General features: G+C 42.4%; 1 protein-coding gene across 3 annotated transcripts in view; it reads left to right on the top strand.

The window, feature by feature from the left end:
• PRC1 (protein regulator of cytokinesis 1) overlaps nt 1-19532 on the top strand; it is a 2137226-nt gene that overhangs the window by 257985 nt on the left and 1859709 nt on the right. For all 3 annotated transcript variants that reach the window (XM_044078279.1, XM_044078277.1, XM_044078278.1), the window contains exon 3: nt 12387-12509. In XM_044078279.1, the coding sequence (XP_043934214.1) occupies nt 12387-12509 (123 nt within the window). The remainder of the gene's footprint in view (nt 1-12386; nt 12510-19532) is intronic.

Genomic DNA, 19532 nt, shown 5'->3' with positions numbered 1-19532 from the left:
CAGAGGGGCCAAAAACATTAGGTCTCCAAGGAGAGCACCAGTTCCGGCCAGGGACCTCAATTATGTTTTGGAAAAACTCACAGTGCCTCCTTTCGAGCCAGCATCAACAGCAGATATAAAATTCTTATCCTGGAAAACAGCTCTGCCCCTAGCAATAACCTCTGCAAGGCGAGTCTCGGAGTTACAAGCACTCATGGCTGTGGAACCTTTTATCATTTTTCATCCATACAGGGTTTCTCTGAGGACAAACCCTACATTTATGCCTAAGGTGGTGTCCAGTGTGGCCCTCAACCAAACCATTCACTTGCCTACCTTTTATCCTAATCCACAGAACAAGGGTAAAAAAAAATTCTGCATTCTTTGGACATACACAGGCAGTTAAGCTTTCAGAAAGTCTGAGCAACTTTGTGTCATATACTGCAGGATCACAAGGAAAGGCCATCTCAAAACAGACTATTTCTAAATGGGTAGGCCATTGCATCAGTTTCTGCTACTTTCAGCATGGCAAAACAGTGCCGAAGGGCATTGGGCCTCATTCCACCAGAGCAGCAGCCACTTCAGCAGCCTTCCTCGGAGTACCAACCAAAGATACATCTTAGAGGCTGCAACTTGGAGTTCAGTGCACACTTTCACAAAGCACTACAACTTACCTCTTTACTCTAAGTCCAGAGCAGGCTTTGCCACTGCAGTTCTGCAGGGCCTCATAGCCTCTCCTAATCCTATTTAGCCCAGCCACCCATCCTCAGCTTTGGGATTCTACCAAAGAGTAATGACTGCAACAGTGAAACACGATGAACATGGTACAGTTGTGTACCTACCATAAATGTAGATGTTCGAGTGTATTCACTGTTGCAGTCCAGGTTACCCACCCTCCACCCCCCTTTTCTTTGCTGGGATTTATCTGCACTTCTCTATCCTATACAACCTATTTGGTGTATTTGCTTGTAGATGAAGGAAATGTTATTTTTGTGCATGCATTTTTATTGGCATATTTTTCAGCCTTCCAATTTGTGGGCACCTGACATCTGGGGCAAGAAAAACTGAAGAAAATGGCGTCTGCTGCATCTTTTATACCCCTGGCTCACTGACGTCAGGGAAGAGGTGACGGCAACCGACGCCGGACCTAGACTTTGAAATTCTGGCCGACTGAGGGTAGCCTGCCAGCAGGATAACCCAAGAGTAATGACTGCAACAGTGAATACACTCTAACATCTACATTTATTGTAGGTACACAACTGTACTTTTCATATGTTAAAGTATCAGCAGCATATTATTGGATTGCTTAAACAGAAAATGATGTTGATGTCAAGCAAAGTTCTTCATTAGCACTCTTCATGAAAAATCTTGATGAGTGGATAGGAAATAGGAAATGCACCCCGGGGATCACTTGTGTGTGTCTGCTCGACAGTGGCACAGGAAAATAACTTCTTGGGTGGCATAAACCAGGGAACCTTGTTGGCTAGGCTTACGTAGGCCCTTGGGCTAATAGCCTAGTTACCTATCTATGAACCTATTCCTGACTGTGCTGAAAATAAAGAATTACAGAATTTAATGCATTCTGCTGAACAAGTTGGAAAACACACTTTGCAATGTGGTTTTGATTCATTAGAGCCATCTTGCAAGGCTGCTGTCACTGGGTCTGTACTTTAGAAAGTATGCTTGGCTTAAGGAGCAATTCTTGCAAGATCATGTTAAAGCTAAATTACTATATGCTCCTTAAACCAGGACCGCCTGCTTGGCAACAAAGCAGAAGTACTACTTAAAAAGATGGAGGAAAAAACTAAATCTATGCAAACTGTGATTTCCTGCAAGTAGGAGCCTCCCAGGTTTAGTAGGCACTGGCCTTCTAAGAAGTAATCCTTTCCTGCCTCTTCCAGGCCTTCTCAGACCAAACGCAGAACCAGCAGACCACCCAGGCTTCAGTCTCAAGGTACTCACAGTACTAAGCAGTGTCCCTCAGCACCAATCCTTCCTTTATGCACAAGGTGGTATCCAGTGTGGCCCTTAATCAGTCCATTCATTTGACAACCTTCTTTTGTAATCCACAGAACAAAGGGGAACGAATACTGCACTCCTTGGATGTGCACAGACAAGTTAGATTTTACTTGGACAGGACTAAGCCTCTCAGGAAATCTGAACAGCTGCTGTTTGCATTTGCTGCAGGGGGCAGAGGGGAAGGCCATTTCAAAACAAACCAATTCTAAGTGGATAGACCACTGCATTCATTTCTGTAATAAGCATCATGGAAAACCTACCCCGCAGGGGATAAGACCACATTCCACTAGGGCTGCATCTACCTCTATAACCTTTCTCAGAGGTGTCCCTACCAGGGACATCCTAAAAGCTGCTACCTGGAGTTCTGTACATACCTTCAAGCATTACCACTTGCCAATTTGTTTTCAAAATCCAGAGCTGGTTTTGCCACTGCAGTCTTGCAGGGCCTTCTAGCTGGTCCTAATGCTATCTAATTGCCTACTCCCTTCCTTAGCTTTGGGAATCTACCCAAATGTAATGACTGCAACAGTGAAACACAAAGAACATAGTACAGTTGTGTAAACTTTAACATAAATGTAGATGTTCGAGTGTATTCACCGTTGCAGCCCTGGTTACCCTCCCTCCAGCCCCCTGACTTCTGTTGACTATACCTCTACCCTTGTTTACTATGCTTAAAGCTTTCTGGTGTGTTTGCCTTTTGTTGGAGGTGTAAGCTTGTATATAATTGCTTCCCATTATGGAGGCACCTGACATCTGGGGCAAGAAAAACTGATGTAATGGTGTCTGTTGCATGCTTTATACCCCTGACTACCTGACATCATGGAAGATGACACAGCAACTGACGCAGGACCCAAGACTTGGATAATCAGGCCAACTGAGAGCTACATGCAAGCAGATAACCCAAATGTAATGAATGCAACAGTAAATACACTCTAACATCTGCATTTATGGTAAGTGTACACAACTGTACTTTCTCCAAGCCTTAGGTTTGATGGCTGCAGTGATCACCCTGTTACATGCAGTTCACCTTCACATGCAAGTTCTTCAATGGATCCTGGCAGTCCAGTGATCTATGCTTTGGCACCCTTTGAAACATCCTATAAAAATTTCGCCAGCCTGCAAGAACTCCCTACTTTGGTGATTACAGTCCAACGAGGTGTATAAGGGATGTCCCTTTATCCTTCCAACCTCCAAAGGCTATGTTGGCCACAGACACCTCCTAGTTGGGATTGGGGAGGGCATTTCTTGGGATGGACTGTTCAAGGGACGTGGTCCCCCGGAAAGACAAATTTTTGCTTATCAAAGTTTTAGAGATGACAGCAGTCTTCTCATTGCATGCCTTTCATAACTGTCTCCCTTGAGGAACAATTGCTATCCAGGTAGAAAATATATGTCCGTGGTTTGATGCATCATCAAACAGGCAGGAACCAGATCTTGCCTCCTTTACCAAGAAGCAGTCAGAGTCTGGTAGTGGCTAATCTCTTCCAACAGTTTTCCTGTAGCAACATGCATACCGGGGCAATCCAGCATTTTAGCCCACAAGCTCAGCAGGACCATCTTGATGACGCGTGCATGCTCTTTTTAATTATGCAGTGACTGAAATGATTTTTAGTCCGTGAGGTCAACCTTGCTGCGACCTTTTGCCTCTCCCTTCGGCAGCATGTTTAGTAGGTTTTAGACTCCCCCTGAGGGGGAGTTAGGACATCGAGAGATGCTTTAATCCAGGCTTGGCCCTCCAGTCTCCTGTATACTTATCCTTCCCCTTAATACCCAAATTTCTCCAGAAAGCACAATGGTTGAAAGGCAAGGTAATCTTCATTGCTCCTTTCTAGCCGATGCAGGTATGGTTCCCATTCCTATGGTCTGATCTGTTGTGTCCACCTTGGGCACTCTACCCAAGTCCAGATCTACTATCCCATCCATCAGGAATGATTCATCCGGACATGCAAGGCATCAAATTGACCACATGGTTTCTCCAGTTCCAGTGATGGCTAGAGTCCAGGCTCTCCTCTCTAGTTTGCCAAATCTTATTTTCATCCCAAAAACCTTCTGTGAGAAAAATTTATAAGAGTAAATGGAAGAGAATTTCCTATTGGGCAGAACAGAGAAAGTTGGATCCTTTTACTGCTCCAGTTCTTGTTAGAATTTCTTGTTTCAGTCTTTCAAGTTGGTGCCAGTTTCTCCACGTAAAAGTTCAGCTCGCAGCCATCTCTAATTGCCACATAGGACATAATACGTTCCCGCTAGTCTTTCCTAAAATATGTAAGGCATTCCTTGAGGGTAATCTGTTGCTTAGACCTTCGATAAAGTATCCTGTTCTACCTTGGAATGTTAATGCTCTATTACAAACTTTAATTCACTCCCCTTTTGAGCCTGTCGGATATAAAATTTCTCTCCAGTTTTTCTGTCGCTATTACATCTGTGCCTGAAGCAGAAGCAGTTCTTCAAAAGTGCCTTATTTGAGCTCCAGAGATTACATAAAACCCCTTTTGAAAAGTTGTCAGTCAAATATAAGTCAAGTAATCAGTTTGCCAGTTTTTGCCTCAGAACGACTTCAGAAAACTGATAATTGTTTTCTTTCCCAGTTGGGAAAACCAGTATCCAAAGTTACTTTAGCCAAATGGAAGGATTATATTTCCTCTGTATACCTTCTTTAGGCCCAGACCACGTCTCGGTCTGTCACTGTCACTGTTGTTCACATTCAGCAAATTAGCGTAGCTGGGCGGAGTTCGCCCAGCATTTTTTTGGGAAAGCATTTAACTATCCCATGTTGTTGGATACTCCGACACTGGTTTTGTCTAAACGCAAAGACAAGGACCTACACTCGAGGTCCGCGGCCTCTACTGACACCACGCCAAAGCCGACTACACGTGGTCCGGTTCTCAGTGAGGCGCCTACGCAGCCCCTGATTACCGACTACACATCTTTGGCGGTGTCTCCTGTACCCGAGGTCACAGGCTCCTCGGCCCACACCCCGACTACAGATACCGAAGCCACTCTTGCCGTTGAAACATAGAATGTGGACAGGTCCACCTCCACTCAAGTTGTCTTCAGACCTTCCTCTTCTTTCTCCATCAAGGCTTTCACCAAGTCTAAAGCAACCATGCACCCTAAGAGACCAGTTAGACAGGGCCCATTTCCAGGCCCCATGCCTAAGAAACAGATGCTTAAAATGGCTGAGATTTTAATTACTCTAATCAGAGGTTCTCGGCCACCTCCAGACAAAAGGCCCAGAGTGGAGGAAGATCCCCCCTCCTCTGATCAGGGATCCATTATTTCAGAACACTCTGATGATCAGGAACAGTCTTACTCCCCTTTTGAAGACTCTGATGCAGAGGAGTCTATTCCTTCTGTATCCCCCCCTGAGGATTTCTCATTTGGGGAAACTTTGCATACCTTAAGGGAACACTTCCACTGGGAAGGCCAGGATTATTCAGATTCCAAGAAAAGGCTCAGGGAATTTCTTTTGTTACCCCAGCACAGGCCTCTGGCTATACCTCCTGTTTTGGACATCCTAGATGATGTTTACTCGGAGGCCTGCCTTAACCCGGACTCTCTACCTCCAGCTCCAGTTAAGCCTGACAGGTACTACAGGGTTCCTGACTCGCACCAATTTATTTAAAAAAGCCATGCTGCTGACCTAGAAACCATCTCACAGGGACCCAAGGGAGTTAAGGCTTCCATTGCCAAAAATCCATTGCCTTCCGAGAGATTCCAGATCCTTAGAAAGGTGGGGAAAAAAGGTATATACCTCGGCTACCTTAACCATGAGGGCCTTAAACTGTCAGTTTCATATGCTAAAATACCAACAGTTTCTGTTCTCTCAATTGAAAAGTAAAATGTCACAACCTGAACAACCAGACTTGAAGGAGTTGCAGGATTTGATGCATAGGGCAGAACAAGTGGGTAAACATACCTTACAATGTGGTTTTGATGCTCTAGAGGCCTCATGTAGAGCTGCTGTTACAGGCTGAGTCATACGCAGGCATGCTTGGCTCAAGGAACGAACCTTGCCTGATCATGTCAAAGCTAAATTACTAGACGCCCCTCTTCAAAAGGATGTATTATTTGGGGCAAATGCTGAGGAAGTATTACGAAAAATGGAGGAAAAAGCTAAATCAATGCAAACTGTGAAAGAATTTCTGCAGGTTCAACCCCCACGTTTTAGTAGAAATTGGCCTTCCAAAAACTGGTCCTTTCCTGCCACGGACAGACCCCAAAGAGGCAGATACAGACGCCCGAGGGGCAGAGGACAATCACAAGGATCGTACAGAGGCAGACAATGGCAAGCTCCTACACAAAGAGGTGGTGAAGACAACTCACAATCTTTCAGAAAGCAAACCCAATGACTTTCCCCTTTGCAGGCCAACCAGGTCTCAAATGGCAGCCTCCTTAAGAGGAAAGCTGGCACTATTCTCAAAAAATTGGCATGTTGTCACAAAGGACAAATGGATCCTGGACATTATAAACAGAGGCTACAAGTTCCACTTTCATATCCTTCCAAAAATGAGAGGCATGCCAAACTGCCACACAATCAAAGGGCAGAGGCACAAAAGCAAATTTCAGATCTTATAAACATGAAAGCTATTCAAGAGGTACCTACACATGAGCAAGGTCAAGGTTTTTATTCCAGGCCATTTCTGGTGCCAAGGAAGGGAAAAGATTGGAGACCTATTTTGGATCTTTCCATCCTAAACACATTCCTACTGCACAAAATTCAAGATGCTCACTCTACAGCAACTTCTTCCCATGCTGGGCAAGGAGTCTTGGCTGGTAACATTGGACCTAAAGGAGGCATACCTGCATGTCCCAATCAGACAAAATTGCAGAAGATACCTCAGATTTCTTGCAGGTTCAACCCATTATCAATTCTCTGCATTGCCCTTTGGCTTATCTACTGTGCCCAGAGTATTCACGAAATGCCTGGCATCAGTAATTGCCTACTGCAGACTTCAAGGGATACAAATATACCCCTAGTTGGACGACTGCCTGATCCAAGCGGACAGCAAGCACATTCTTCTGAAACGTCTGGCTTATGTAATAATGTTATTAAACTCTCTGGGATACACAGTCAACAAAGAGATATCTAGGCTAATACCCTCTCGGAATATAAATTTCCTGGGTGCTAATTTGGACACAAAACACCCAGATGGCCTACCTCACGCCAGAGGAGCAGGGGCAACTAATTCAATATTTCAGAACACTGGCAAATTGCACCAGGCTGACTGCAAGGAAAATCCTGCAGGCTCTGGGATTCATGGCATCTTGCATCTTGCTAATCCAATGTGCAAAGCTGCATATGAGAAAACTACAATGGTACCTAAAAAACATATGGTCTCAACACAGCCACAGTTTGGAAACAATAATACCACTACTTCCATGTCTGCAAAAGGAATTTCTGTGGTGGGCTCAAGCATGTCAAACAAACGCAGGTCTTCCATTCAGCAAGCCTCAAGCAAATCAAGTCATCACAACAGACGCCTCGGACTACACCTGGGGGGCGCACATGATAGACCGGTGCATTCAGGCAAATGATCCCAAAAAGAAAAGCACCTTCACATCAATCAAAAAGAAATGCTAGCAGTAATAAATGCTATTATAGCTTTCAAGGACCTTCTACAACCAGGTCAACTATTGATAAGAACGGACAACACCACAGTTATGTGGTACATAAACAAGCAGGGAGGAACACATTCCTATCCCCTATGCAGACTGGCCATATCACTTTGGAACATGGCCATGGACTTACAAATGGAACTACAAGCACAGTACTTGCCAGGCAAGGAAAACATGCTGGCAGACAACCTAAGCAGGAATATGACAGATCCACACGAATGGATGTTGCATCCAAAAGTTTTTACAGAAATAATCCAAGAATGGGGAAGGCCAGACATAGATCTCTTTGCCTCCCACAAAAATCATCAATTGACAAAATTCTGCTCGAGGACCTTCCATCCAAAGGCCTGGACAGTGGACGCTGTCTCTTTCAGCTGGACATCAATGACAGTTTATGCCTTCCCGCCTCTTCCTCTGCTGCCCAAAGTCCTATTGAAGACCAGAGCAGACAGAGCAAAGATGATCCTCATTGCTCCGGACTGGCCAAGGCAACACTGGTACCCACTCCTGAGGAGCCTGACTCCTTCCCCTCCATGGACCCTGCCTCTAATGCCTCTTCTTCTGACTCAGCACAGCTTCAAAACTCTTCACAGTCAGCTAAAAACACTCAATCTAGCCGCATGGAAGATTCCTTAGCATCACAGCAGGCCCTACTCTCCAAGGAGGTGCAGGATGTCATTTTGGAGGCCAGAAGGCCATCAACTAGAAAGCTTACTCCATAAAATGGAAGCGTTTTTGTGTCTGGAATGAGAAAAAGGGCCAGAACCCTGGAAAACTGAATTTACCTCAAATACTACAATATTTGGCTGAACTGCTAAGCAGTGGACTTTCGTTCTCCTCCATCAAAATCCATGCCTCAGCCATTTCTGCAGAATACAACACCGATCTTCCTTTATTCTCTCACCCTCTTTTAAGACAGTTTCTCAGAGGGGCTAAGAATTTAAGACCTCCAAGGAAACTACCAATACCTGCTTGGGATCTAAATTTCATTCTGGAAAAACTGACTTTGCCTCCTTTTGAGCCAGCTGCTTCATCAGATTTACAATATTTTTCCTGGAAAACTGCTTTCCTTCTGGCTATCACTTCAGCTCATAGAGTTTCAGAACTACAGGCCCTCATGGCTGTCCAGCCTTTTATCATCTTCCATCAGGACAGAGTTTCCTTACGAACCAACCCATCCTTTATGCCTAAAGTGGTATCCAGGGTAGCTTTAAATCAGGCCATACATTTACCTACTTTTTATACCAATCCTCAAAACAAAGGGGAGAGATTACTACATTCCTTGGACATCCACAGGCAACTGCGTTATTATTTGGACAGAACAAAACCTTTCAGAAAATCAGAACAGCTCTTTGTGGCCTATGCGGCAGGAGCTCCAGGAAAGCCAATTTCCAAACAGACAATCTCAAAATGGATAGCCCACTGCATACGCTTTTGCTATTCCTTTCATGGCAAAACTGTTCCTACAGGCATTAGAACTCATTCCACCAGGGCCACAGCTACCTCTGCAGCCTTCCTCAGAGGAGTTCCTACCAAGGATATCTTGGAAGCAGCCACTTGGAGTTCTGTGCATACCTTCTCCAAACACTACAATCTACCATTATACTCCAAATCTAGAGCAGGCTTTGCCACTGCAGTCTTGCAGGGCATTTTGGCTCCTCCTAGTTCCACCTAGTGCCTACCACCCCTTTCTTAGCTTTGGGATTCTACCCATCTGTTATGACTGCAGCTGTATGCACGATGAACATAGTACAGTTTTTTACCTACCATAAATGTAGATGTTAGAGTGCTAATACAGCTGCAGTCCAGGTTTCCCTCCCTCCTTCCCTCTAGGGGTATTCTTTTATGGTGTATTTGCTTGCAACTACTGTTTTTTGATTATATTGCATTGCATTACTTCATAATTTTATGTATTGCCTTCCTTCTGGGGGCACCTGACATCTGGGGCAAGAAAAACTGAAGAAAATGGCGTCGGCTGGTTCTTTTATACTCCTGTAGCACTGACGTCAGGGAAGAAGCGACGACAACCGACGCCAGACCTAGACTTTGGAATTCGGCCAACCGAGGACCCACCTGACGGCAGGAGAACCCATCTGTTATGACTGCAGCTGTATTAGCACTCGAACATCTACATTTATGGTAGGTACAAAACTGTACTTTCCCGCTAGTCTTTCCTAAAATATGTAAGGCATTCCTTGAGGGTAATCTGTTGCTTAGACCTCCGATAAAGTATCCTGTTCTACCTTGGAATGTTAATGCTCTATTAAAACTTTAATTCACTCCCCTTTTGAGCCTTCGGCCAAGTCGGATCTAAAATTTCTCTCAAAAAGCAGTTTTTCTTGTTGCTATTACATCTGTGAGGCGAGTTTCTGAACTCCAATCACTCTCTTCAAAAGTGCCTTATTTGAGTTTTCACAGAGACAATTTTACATAAAACCCTTCCTTTTTGCCAAAAAGTTGTCAGTCAAATATAAGTCAAGTAATCAGTTTGCCAGTTTTCTTTCCAAAATTTGACAATAAAGGAGAATACATGCTCCATCTTTTAGATGCACTTTATTTTTACCTCCATAGAACAAAAGACTTGAGAAAAACTGATAGACTGTTTTTCTTTCCCAAAAACTAGTTGGGAAAACCAATATCCAAAGTTACTTTAGCCAAATGGAAAGCGGATTATATTTCCTTTGTCTATCTTCTGAGGATTGTTATTACACAAACCTCCAAAAGCTCATTGAACTCAATCCATGGCTACATCTGCTTTTTGAGCCAGTGCTTCAACTGATAATTGTGCTGCCACCACTTTGTCCAATTCTCATACTCTTGTTGTTCATTACAAGTTTGATATCCTTTCCAGGAACAGGTCTCTCTGGTTCTGTGGAATATCCTTCCACGAGGATCACCCAAGATTATCATAGCTGGTAACTCTGTCCCATTCATTGAGGAATGAATGAAAATGACAGCATCCAATATTTAAAGTTGTGTACTCACCATAACTGTGTGGGTTTATATTAAAATGTCGACAGCTCACAATGTCTACTCTGAAATGTTCGACACCAAAATGTCGAACTACGAAAATAGCAACAACCATATAACTGATTTCTTTCCAATGGAAAGAAATCGGTTGGCCAAACAACGTCACACACAAACCACTATATTTAAGTGGGGGACTTCGCCCCCCCCCCCCCCCCCACATCCCCCAAATCTAAATATTTTCACTCAGACCACAGTACACTCAGGGAAAGGGCATGTGTTTCCATTGGAAAGACATCAGTTATATGGCCGTTCTCTATTTTCGTAGTTCGACATTTTGGTGTAGAACATTTCAGAGTCGACATTGTGAGCTGTCTACATTTTAAAATAGACCCAACTGTGCATGTGAGTTGTCCATTTGCATTTCCTTTTCCTCCCTCCGTCCTTCCCCCATTCTTTTCCTTTGGGAGTAACCTGATGAGGTGCATTGGAAGCAATGTTTCCAGTTTGAGCCCCTATTCTGTATCTATACAATTTCTTATTATTCTGGTTAGATATGCTCGAAAGCATACTTAGCAGCAGCAAACTCTATCTGAGATAATGTAGCAATAAGGGGCATTATGGGAAGATAGGAGTCTGATGGTCACATCCAAGAATGTAAAAGAAAGTGGCAGAGTCAGATCAAGACTCATTCGTTGAAGAATGAAAATGGAAAACACAGATGCAGAATTATGGCACGTACATAACTTTAATTTTTTTGTAGTCAAGTTGTATATTTTCTCCAAGAGAATGGTTATTGGAGATTGTCAAATAAGAATGCTCAGGATGGAAGTACCCGCTTAAGATGGAAGTACCCACTCAATACCAAGTGAATGATTATTTTCTTAATGTTGCTTGTGATTTTAAATGGGTTCTGTACTGTCTGTATGTGGTAAAGTTGCCAGTATTTAACATGTTGAAACCTCTGTTTGCCTGAGGGTGTTATTACTGTTGATTTTTATTAGTTTTCTGATTTATTGCTTGCCTTGTTCTGGTAAATGGTGGAGCTAGAGTCCATACTGGTACTCTGCAAGCATAAGGCAAAGAGCTAAGCTACTAGAAGTTTATTTGGCCTCCCTGTTGACCACTCATTGTACTCTTCCGCACCCTTGCCACCTCCTATGATCTCCTATTTTGCTAGAAGCGTTAGTCTAAACCCATTTACATGCTTATTATATTTTTATTGTATATTTTCTGATGGGAACCTTGTTAATACTAGGTCTGATTACTAAACAGACGGACATTTAGAACGTATTACTTATGTCCTGTCTGTAGTTTGTTGTGTAATTATTTCTATAGTTGTAATACTGGATGCCTGTATCTTTGTATCATCTTGCATTATTATAATTGGCTTGTGACTGGAAATTGACCCAAGTGAGCAAGTTCAGTTACCTGCTGAATAAATACATGCATTTGTACATAAACGTCTTTTACACATATGCAGACACGCCTACAGGCACTATAAGCTCTGCAGCTAAACTTCTTTGGATGCGAGAGGAATCTGAATATTCAGTGAAGAATTAAGCAGTCTGCAGGTCATCTGCATTTGTACATCGAAGGCATCCCAGCTAGGAGTTGAACTGAAGAGAAGTGAGTATGACAGTAGTGCAGACTGCTCTATTGCATTTATCTCGATTTGTGAGTTTGTCTAGCGCACCAATTACATTTGCACAATAATTTGACATTGAACAATTTGGTTTGTGAGAAAAGGCAATTGAACAGGTTATTTTCTTAATTTGAAATTCATACTGCGACTGGTTTGTGTCCAGGGTCTTTTGGATATGATGATAGCAGAGGAGGAAAGCTTGAAGGAACGTCTTCTGAAGAGTATTAGTATTTGTCGTAAAGAACTTGACAGTCTGTGTAAACAACTTCACCTTTCTCCATTTGAGGTAAGAATTTTGTGATTCTCTGAAGTGAGTTCTGGAATAAAAACATGATTCGTAAGATCCGTCCGGGTTAGATGTAGTCTTCCTCAGTATTTTCATTTTTATGACCCATCTGAATTGTTTTGACTTTAGTGGCAGAGCTGCTTGTCAGATGGTATGACAGGCCATTTAAATTTGCACTTAGAACTGCACATTTTCACTTGAAGCTCATTCCATTCATGTGGAATTCACTTGTTTTCTTTTAATTTCCCTTGTTTTTTCTACATTGTAAAATGTAGAATGACTGAACACAATATGCTTATTTTTGGCTGTGCTAAGGTAGTTTAGTTGCCGCTAATTATCTCTGTTAAGGAGCATACAATTACTGGTAGCGGCCATTTATAGTGAAAATTGTTTTTTAGACATAATAAAAGTTGTTTGCTGCAGGAATTAAAACGTGAAGGTCTGTTCTCAAGGTCTGATTTAAGGATGACCTTGACTGCAAAAAGCTCACTGTGTATTCTGTTCTCATCTTTTTTTAAAGGCTAGAAGTAAATGCTTTTTTTTTATCTTGTACTCTATCATTTCGTGTGATTTGATTGTTGGTAGTGCTGCATATAGCCTATGTCTTGATTTTTATAGAATGTTTTGTTTTATGCTTGTGTAGTTAAATACTCTTGTGGGCATCTGATTTCTGAAAACATTTAATCTTCAATGTTTTTGTTTAGGATAAAATTGCATAGTGATTATTGGGCTTCATTTAGCTACTCTCAACTTCTCACTGAAATGACAAAGCAATTTTTATATATAACTGCTGCTTGTACAATCCACCATGTTGCACATTAGTAACTTCCATCTCTGCAAATCTTAGAATGTATAAATGTAAATACTGTTTGTGTATAAATGTAAATAGAAATGTAACTACTTGCTTTTAACCAGAACTTAGTATAATGTAATGAAAGCTTTTCTCTTCAGGCTTCTGCTGAAAATGGGTGATATCCATCGGACTTTCCCCATAAACAAAGACAGACAAATAAATGAATGAATAAAATAGAGAAGTAGAAATTTCCAAGAATTTTTAGAAGTTTCTAAGGCTTTTAGCTCTCACTGTTTTTTTCTGTTTAGTTAGAATTCAGTGGGGAAAAAAATACTGTCTTTAGAAGAGCCTTCTAAAAAAGTGAAACACTTGGCATCTGTATTCCAACATGGGCTTTTTCTTTACCATACCAGCACGTACCATTGGTGATGAGAATAATCAAGCCTGCAGTACTGAGAGCGAATATGCTCATAGGTTCATAGAGGGTTACTAGGCTACCAGCCCTAGAGCATTTACAAGCCTAGCAATGTTAATCTCAAGTATTCCCATTTGTTCTTTTTGGGTAGTTAGCAGAAAAATGAGTAAATCGAGTGGCTCTGTGATAAACGCAGGCTACCTTTGGCCATGAGGGACAATGGGTATCACCCCAGGGGTGAAGTTCCAATTGCCCATCCAGTTATCTAGGTTGCGTTTTAGGTCAGCTAGGAGCTCTGTTTTATGTGAATAAGAAGCCTATTTCAGAGAAGAGTCAGTCTCTTGGAGACTTAACTGTCCCTCCAGCATGTTATATTAATGTCACAAGCTAGGTTGAGATCCCTAGAGCTAGTGACTCTTGTGTCATTTGACTTGTGGATATGCAGCATTTCCATTATGGCAGGGTTGGAGATTGCTCTATAGGCAAGGCACAAGTCACCTCTCAGCAGCCTACAAGATGCAGAGTAAAGTGACATGGCTTTCAGCCTGTCCATGTTAGGTCATGGTTTGGAGTCCCTGTGTTTTCATAGTGAGAAACCTCTGAGGTCTCTCCAGCAGCTGCAGTCCTTTTTGACTGTTGAAGTCAAGATCAGTTAACCCCACACCTTTGGTCAAAGTCTGCTCACTATAAAAATAAAGCATTGCCTTTTGGGTTTGACCACCTGATTTCTCTTGGTCCAGATGATTTTTTTCAAAGCTGTCTTCCTTCACTTTGAAGACTAACACTGCTTTCATACATGTTAAGGAACTGACATAGGTGGTGGCGACCTTGATTACATGATTTGTATGTTTCTTTCAAAGCTTTGTTCTGAATTGTGTATTAAAATGTGTACAGTAGCTCCTATAATGTGATACCAAAGACAGACTTGGGTAAGCTAAATGTTAGAATGTGCAAGTGTGGAGTTGATTATTTAACATTAACTGACACGAAGGACCATTTTCAGCTATGACCTAGCCACTTGACATATGACTAGTACATTTTAGTACACAAATTGTGCACGGTTGAATATTGCACTGCAGTAGTATGGTTACAGATAATACATTAGTACAGCTGCATCTAATACAGTAGTAATGCAAGCAAATGGTGCATTCTAGGAGATTTACAGAGACTTGTTATACAAAACAAGTAAATGTTGAAGTTGGTGATGCTTTTTTCAGGATAACCATGTCTGTGTTTTAGGAGACTAATGTAGCTTAGGACATGAAGATATCCAAATGATGCAAACGTTCAGCTTTTGGATACTTAAGTTACTGATGTCCTTATTATTTAGCTAACTATCCAAGGACGTTACAGCAGACCTTGAGAGAAAAGTAAACAAAGTTCCTTTTGCACCAGAGTACATTTCAGGGAGGGTCATTAATTGTCACATTTGGGTTTATCTACCTTTTATCTTGTGTCCTAGAGCAATGCCTTTGGCTGTTCCTGCGCCTCCTATGAAGATGAGTGATGGGTCATGTATCTGTGATGGTAATGATATAGGTGCTGCAAGATTCCCTTATACCCAGTGGTGTTCCCTTATACCCATTGGTGATCATCTTATGGAAATTGCAACAGTACAATTCTTATCCATAGGAATTATCTGCAGGCTGCCCTTCCTGTCAGACTTCCAGAGTTCTGTGGATTTCCCAGAGCAGAGCTGGTTACTTACTGTAGCTTAGGATGTTTGTTGATGCACAGCTGAAAGGGAGTACAGCAATTACTATTAGCTGTTTTTACCTTAAGAAGTTCTTGATTGAATGTCTGTCTCTCCAGAAAATAAGTACTTTTGGAACTTTTTAAAGCATTAGGATTTACCTGAATTTCTTATCGCTTGAAATTAGATTCCATCCAGATGTTAAGATTTGCAGTGCCTATTCCTTTGTTGGGGCATGGCAGTATTAGGTTTCCAGCTGGGAGCACTGTGCTACCTTTAAGAATTTTATCATGGGATTATCTGTTGAACACTATAATGGGGAAGGTGGCATGTTAGTAGGGAGGTAACTAAGGGATTTGTAAGGGGGGTGTTTAGATAATACTTTTCTTATTGATGGCTTCTGTGTCCATAAGGGACAGTGGAGGTCAGACCTGAGGTAAATTTATGATTTCTCAGCCAATTGTCTATGTTTCATTTGGATAGAGTCAGGGATGAACTCTGATTTACATGGGATGGTGAGCCTAATCTGCTTTTTTTTTCTAGGTGTTCATGATGAAGTTAATACTTTAGATTTCTGTTAAATCATCAAAAATGTTCTCCCTGCACCAGGGGTATCTTAACTGGTGTAGTGGAATGCCCACTGGTTGTCCAGCATTCTGAACAAATGTCTTCCTGCGAGTCTGTTTGCCTTCTTTTGAAGTCTCATGATTAAGGGTTTGGATGCCCTCCCTACTGGCATCTGCCCCATTTGTTGACTATTTTGACTATTGAAAGTTTGTTGTATTATATCTGGAAGCTTACTAGAAAGATGATTCTCAAGTGGTCTGCTCTTCACCCAGCAAATGGAGAGTAACAGAGGAATTTCCTTCCACAATACTTCAGATCCCAACCTAGAAGAATGGGGTAGGGCATATTGTTATGTACATATACAACAGTGTTTTTACATTATTATCACACGTGAGTTTAAGAAAGCTTGTTTTTAAAATGATTTACTGTTTTGATTTTCACATGATTGTACAATCTTTTTTGCAATAATTTGTCGTACACTTTCCATGGTTGTATGCTTTTACTGTTTTGTTCTTGTGTGTATGTAGATCTTTTCTTCATGGAGCTTTGCTGAAAAGGGGCATCTTGTCCAGTCAGACTATCCTAGTAAACAAATGGAAATTAAATATTCAAAACAGGTCTCTTGTCTTTGGATATGACCATGGCTGTCCTCATGCATGTTGATGCTAAACCTATTCTATTACTTTTCTAAGTGAATTGGTGAAAAGTGGATACAAATTGCTAGCCTTTCTGGGGGGGGGGGGGTCTGCTGCTGTTAGCTCATTATTCTGGCTTTGCAGGATTATTGTGATCTGTGTGAAGTAACTTGAAATACTTCAGTGTGTGGCTGTTGTGTGCATGGAACAAATCTGAGAAAGATTACATGTCTGAAGTGCATTGAGAAGTGGCTATAACTGCTAGGTGGGGGTGGAAGCCATCTTGGAAGCAGATGACCTTCTTGATTGCTCTGTTTTAAATGGTCACTAAATTGGATTTGCAAGACTTGTGTGCATTTATGTGAAGTAAGAGAGCATGTTGTTGTTATTATTCTTTATCATCATCATCATCATCATCATAATCATCGCAATAATAACTTGTAGTTTTATAATTTATTATGCTATGGCTGTTAGCACAGAGGGTTAAGGCTCTGAGCTGTTAATAAGCTGCTTCCCATAGCTCAGAGTACAGGTTTTTTCTTGTACCTCATTTGCCTGTTGTGTGACTCTGAGCATGTCACTTAACCAGACTGTGCCCCTGGGGCACCCCTGAAAAGGGACACTTGTGTCCAGTGGGCTTATCCAATTGACTGCATTTTTGTTTAAAAAAAATGCAGTAGGACCTCTTTGGTGTACACACCATGGAAAGTCATTGTGATTGATGGCTACAGAGACCATCTATGGATACAAGTGATTCACCCTGCTGCGGTTTGATAATTTTTAAATACAGGTGCTCAGAATTAGATCATGGTTGCAGTAGCTTAAATTGTTACATCCTGCACTGGGTATGAGCACTGGCCCACTTTCAGATTTTCAGGTCACCTTCCATGCACTCTGCTGGGGGCTTGAGCAGAGGCACATGAAGACAATTGTGGTGCCAGAATATTGGGTCTTTCTCTCTGCTGAAGTGGCTCCCTCTGTGGGCTTTATGGAACTTGAAGGTTGGCTGGTGATCCTTCAGTGCTGGACAGATAAGTACCTACCTGGGGAAACCCTTCCACCTCGTTTTCTGAAGAAAAACTGCTTTTTCTGGACTGCTATGAACTGTAGGGGAGTGTTTTTCAGTATATGCTAGTGTGACAAATCTATGTATTTACCAAGCACAAAAGAAAGCTTTCTTTTCCTTGATCTGTTCTGGCAGGATATTGTGTTTTTTGGGAACTATTTTTTTCTTACCTCAGAATCTTTATTTTTCTGTCATGAGGGTCATTAACTCTCAGCAGCTCTGCTACCAGTCTTGAAGGCTTCTTTTTCAGTGGGAACAAAGAGCAATTGCTGTTCTCACTTCATCATTCCCTTGTCAGCAAGAAAGCAACTGTTAGGGAGTTTTTTTCTCTTAGGTCAGCTCCCTCATTGCTTCAGTCCTTAATGGACGAGACTGCTGTGGTCAGATTTGGTTCTTTGGACCACTCATTGATGTGTCGCGGGCCCTTTGGGGCAGCTCATGGGGAAGGCATTAAGGCTTGGGAGTTAATGTCCTCTGTAGGTATAGAGTTGTCTTCACTGGGCGAGGAAGAATCATTCCTGTCTGTCTTGAAGGAAGGAGCAGATGAGGGTCTACTGTATAATTTGGTTAGGATGCCTGCTCCCAAACATAGTGCTTCTACCATGAGTTTTTTTCTAGGAAGTCTTCCAGGAAATGAAAGCAAAAAATTAAGAATGTTTCTATTGCTGTCGACAGGGGAGAATTGCTAGGATTTGATAAGGACTTTCTGCTTTTAATGTTTCAAGATGATGTTCATAGTGTTACACTGCTGCAGTCATTACACTTGGGTTATCCTGCCGTCAGGCGGTTCCCCAGTCGGCCTGAGTTCCAAAGTCTTGTTCCGGCGTCGGTTGCTGTCGCCTCCTCCCTGACGTCAGTGCGACAGGGGTATACAAGATGCAGCCGACGCCATTTTCTTCAGTTTTTTTTTGCCGTGAGGTGCCCGAAGCAAAAGCAGTTCGCAAGTGCCGGTCGGCCGACTCCTGAGATTTTCATTTCGAATCCGGAACCAAAGTCTTCTGCAAAGCTAAGTACCACATTGGGGAAACTTTTTCTTGCCTTAGACCGATGTCAGTAAAAGTTAATAACTGTATTTCTTGTGGGAAGCAAATACCTCCTAAGGATTTCCATTCCTATTGTATCCCTTGTCTACGCCTAGACCACAACGTCACTGGTTGTCGGTTTTGTGCTAGCTTTAACAAGCGCAATATTAAATGTCAGTTTGATTTTGCCCGACAGTATTTTGGCAGAAAATCCAATTACACCATGCCGTCGGAACTTCCAACGAGGCCTCTTCTAGGTTGGTAGCCGGTTCTCCGGTTTTCAGCGAGGCGCCTTTGCAGCCCCTGACGACCGCTTCTGCAGAACCACAGGCTGACTCCGATTCCCATGTGGAGCTGGCTGGGCCTTCGGACGCACAAGTTTTTCAGACTACTGAAATTAACCCTTCAGAGGGAACCGAAGTAGCTGAGCAATCCACTGCTTCAGAGGGTGTTTTCAGACCTAAGCCTCCCTTAAACAAAGAAACAAATTCAGCATTCTCCAGGACAGGCCTCCATGCCTAAGAAACAAATGCTAAAAATGGCCGAAGACCTAATCACCCTGATCAGGGGTTCCCACCCCCCACCTGATAAAAGGCCCAGACAGGGTGCAGACTATAAACCATCTGACCAGGTGTCCATTTCTTCAGATTCATCCCCAGACCTAGGATATTCTCTACCCCCTTATGAGCATTCTGATGCTGAAGAATCAATTCCATCAGCCTCCCCGCCTGAGGACTACTCCTTTGGAGAAACCTTAAATACCATGAGGGAGCATTTCCATTGGGAAGGCCAGGATTATTTAGAATCCAAGAAAAGGCTCAGAGACTTCCTT

This window comes from Protopterus annectens, chromosome 7.part0, assembly GCF_019279795.1.
Source record: "Protopterus annectens isolate FY-2018-M chromosome 7.part0, PAN1.0, whole genome shotgun sequence".
Lineage (NCBI taxonomy): Eukaryota > Metazoa > Chordata > Ceratodontiformes > Protopteridae > Protopterus > Protopterus annectens.
Note: the sequence above shows the minus strand (reverse complement) of the source record. Positions and strands in the feature narration are given on the sequence as shown.